The sequence below is a fragment of the Nuphar pumila genome, chromosome 9 (assembly GCF_984573655.1).
Source record: "Nuphar pumila chromosome 9, dmNupPumi1.hap1.1, whole genome shotgun sequence".
Lineage (NCBI taxonomy): Eukaryota > Viridiplantae > Streptophyta > Magnoliopsida > Nymphaeales > Nymphaeaceae > Nuphar > Nuphar pumila.
This window is the reverse complement of record NC_143257.1, coordinates 13,582,116-13,584,509: the sequence shown is the minus strand read 5'-3', so window position 1 is coordinate 13,584,509 and position 2,394 is coordinate 13,582,116. Positions and strand designations below refer to the sequence as shown.

At 39.9% G+C, this 2,394-nt stretch overlaps 1 protein-coding gene across 1 annotated transcript; it reads left to right on the top strand.

Annotated features, from left to right (window-relative positions):
* Nucleotides 1–738: 738 nt before the first annotated feature.
* Nucleotides 739–1,377, top strand: LOC149828442 (uncharacterized). The gene has a single exon (XM_090017054.1). The coding sequence runs from the start codon at nucleotides 739–741 to the stop codon at nucleotides 1,375–1,377; it is 639 nt and encodes a 212-aa protein (XP_089873180.1).
* The last annotated feature ends 1,017 nt before the right edge of the window (nucleotides 1,378–2,394 follow it).

The window sequence follows — 2,394 nt, the reverse complement described above, 5'->3', positions numbered from 1 at the left end:
GAGCAGTTTTGAGCTGAAATGTTCGTTGCAACAAAGCACAGGTTTTCTGCTCTGTCTGCAGGACTGTTTCAACCAATAATTTTGATGATTTTAAAGACCCAACCGAAACTGATCAAAATAAATTAGAAAAAATATGGGTAGAAGGTAACATGTATAAGATAATCTTATAAAAAGGGTTTTGTTAGAAGATTTTTCTGTAAGTCTAGAGAAATCCCTCAACCCAGGATGAATTTCTGCACTTGACAAGATTTGTCTTATATTTTTCCTGAATAGGGTTTCATTTCAGAAGTTTCTTGATTTTATTATATCAAATTTTTCAGTTCTGTTTCTTGGACTGTGCTTCTGAGATATGGTGTCAGTTCTAGTAAAATTAGAAAAGTAAAATTCAGTCTCTATGGTTTTCAATTCATTTTTCAAAAATGAGTTAGTAGGGATCCGAATTTACACATTATGACATGTATGGATGATTAATTATATTTTACATTATACAGCATGGTTATTGATGTTTATTTTTAAATTTAAGTTGATATACATACAAATATAATCATTTATATAATATGCATGTTAATGAACATTGAATATCATAAGGCATGATCAATGTAAAATAAATTGTTACACATGTTGCTTGTTTAAGCATGATCATGAATTGCTTGTGGTTGTAGCCTTTATTTATGCATGTAAGCATATGGTATGGTAATAATGATGTGTGATATGAGCATATGTGTGCTTGGTGTGAGTATGGGTTCAGTGGAACCTATGGGTGCCTGTAGTGCACTAGAGACAGAAAAGATATCCATGAAGGAGCTTTGTACGCAGAAGAGAAAGTTGAGGTTCCATGTGCCGAAGAAGATATATTTGACCGAGAAGGTGAGTGCGGTGTTACAGCACCAAACCCCACTAACGCTCAAGGACCTAGGGACTCTCGTTATTTCGTGTGTCATAGGAGACATCACTGTTGAGCGTGCTTTGCTCAACCTTGAGGCAAGTGTGAATATCTTGCCAGGTTTCTTTTATAACAAGTTCAGGCTAAAGGAGATGAAGCTAACACCTATGACTCTGCAGCTGGCAGACAGATCGATCAAGGTCCCACGAGGGATTCTTAAAGATGTTTTGGTCAAGGTAGAAGACTTCTACTTCCCTGTTGACTTTATCATCTTGGATGTAGAGGGAGTGGATGATATGAGGCAAACTTTTATTATTTTAGGTCGCTCCTTCCTGGCGACCTCCAATGCATGCTTCAATTGCTGCATATGCACAATGGACATTTCATTCGACAACAGAAAGATGAGGCTGAACATTTTCTATGCTGTGATGGGCCCTACAAGTGATGAGGCTTCTTTCGAGGTTGATCTCATTCAGAACCTCATAGAAGCATAGCATGTTTAGACGTTGAGTGATCTACCTCAGGAGAAGGCTGTTGAATCACTCGAGGAAGAGAGCCTTGGATTGATTGATAGATGGTCTGGTGAACTAAATTGGACCTGGCACTTTGACCCACTCCCTGAGTTGGCAGAGAAGCCTGCCCGACCTTCCATGGAGACTCCGCCCAAACTTGAGTTAAAGTCCTTACCAACTTCACTTAAATATGCCTTTTTAGGCAAGAATCAGACTCTCCCTGCCATCATTTATGTAGACTTGACTGACACCTAAGAGTGTCAGCTTTTGCTGGTCCTGCATGAGCATAAAAGGGTGATTGGTTGGTCAGTGGCTGATCTGAAGAGGATAGACCCTTCATTTTGCATGCATCGGATCATCATGGATGAGGGTGCTAAGCCCTTATTAGAGATGCAAAGGAAGTTAAATCCCCATATGAAGGAGGTGGTGAAGAAGGAAGTAGTTAAGTGGTTGGACGCAGTGATCATCTATCTCATCTCTGATAGTTAGCGGGTGAGCCCCACCCAGGTTGTTCCCAAAAAGTTTGGGCTCACTGTTACGGCCAATGAGAAATGAAAAAGCGTCCCCATACGGACTACTACAGGGTGGTGAGTGTGTATTGATTACAGAAAGTTAGACAGTGCAACTAGAAAGAATCACTTCTCGTTGTCGTTCATCAATCAAATTTTGGAGAAACTCATCAGTCAGCATTATTTTTGCTTCCTGGATGATTATTCAGGATACAATCAGGTGGTTGTTCACCCCGAGTACCAGGAGAAGACTATGTTCACTTGCCTATATAACACCTTTGCATTTAAGAGAATGTCGTTCGGGCTCTGCAACGCCCCAGCAACATTACAGTGGCGCACGGTGGCGATCTTTTCTCATATGGTAGATGACATCCTTGAGATTTTCATGGATGACTTTTTGGTTTATGGCTCTTCATTTGATGATTGTTTTCAAAAGTTATCGAGAGTGTTGAAGCATTGTATGAAGATAAATCTTGTGCTTAGCTGGGAA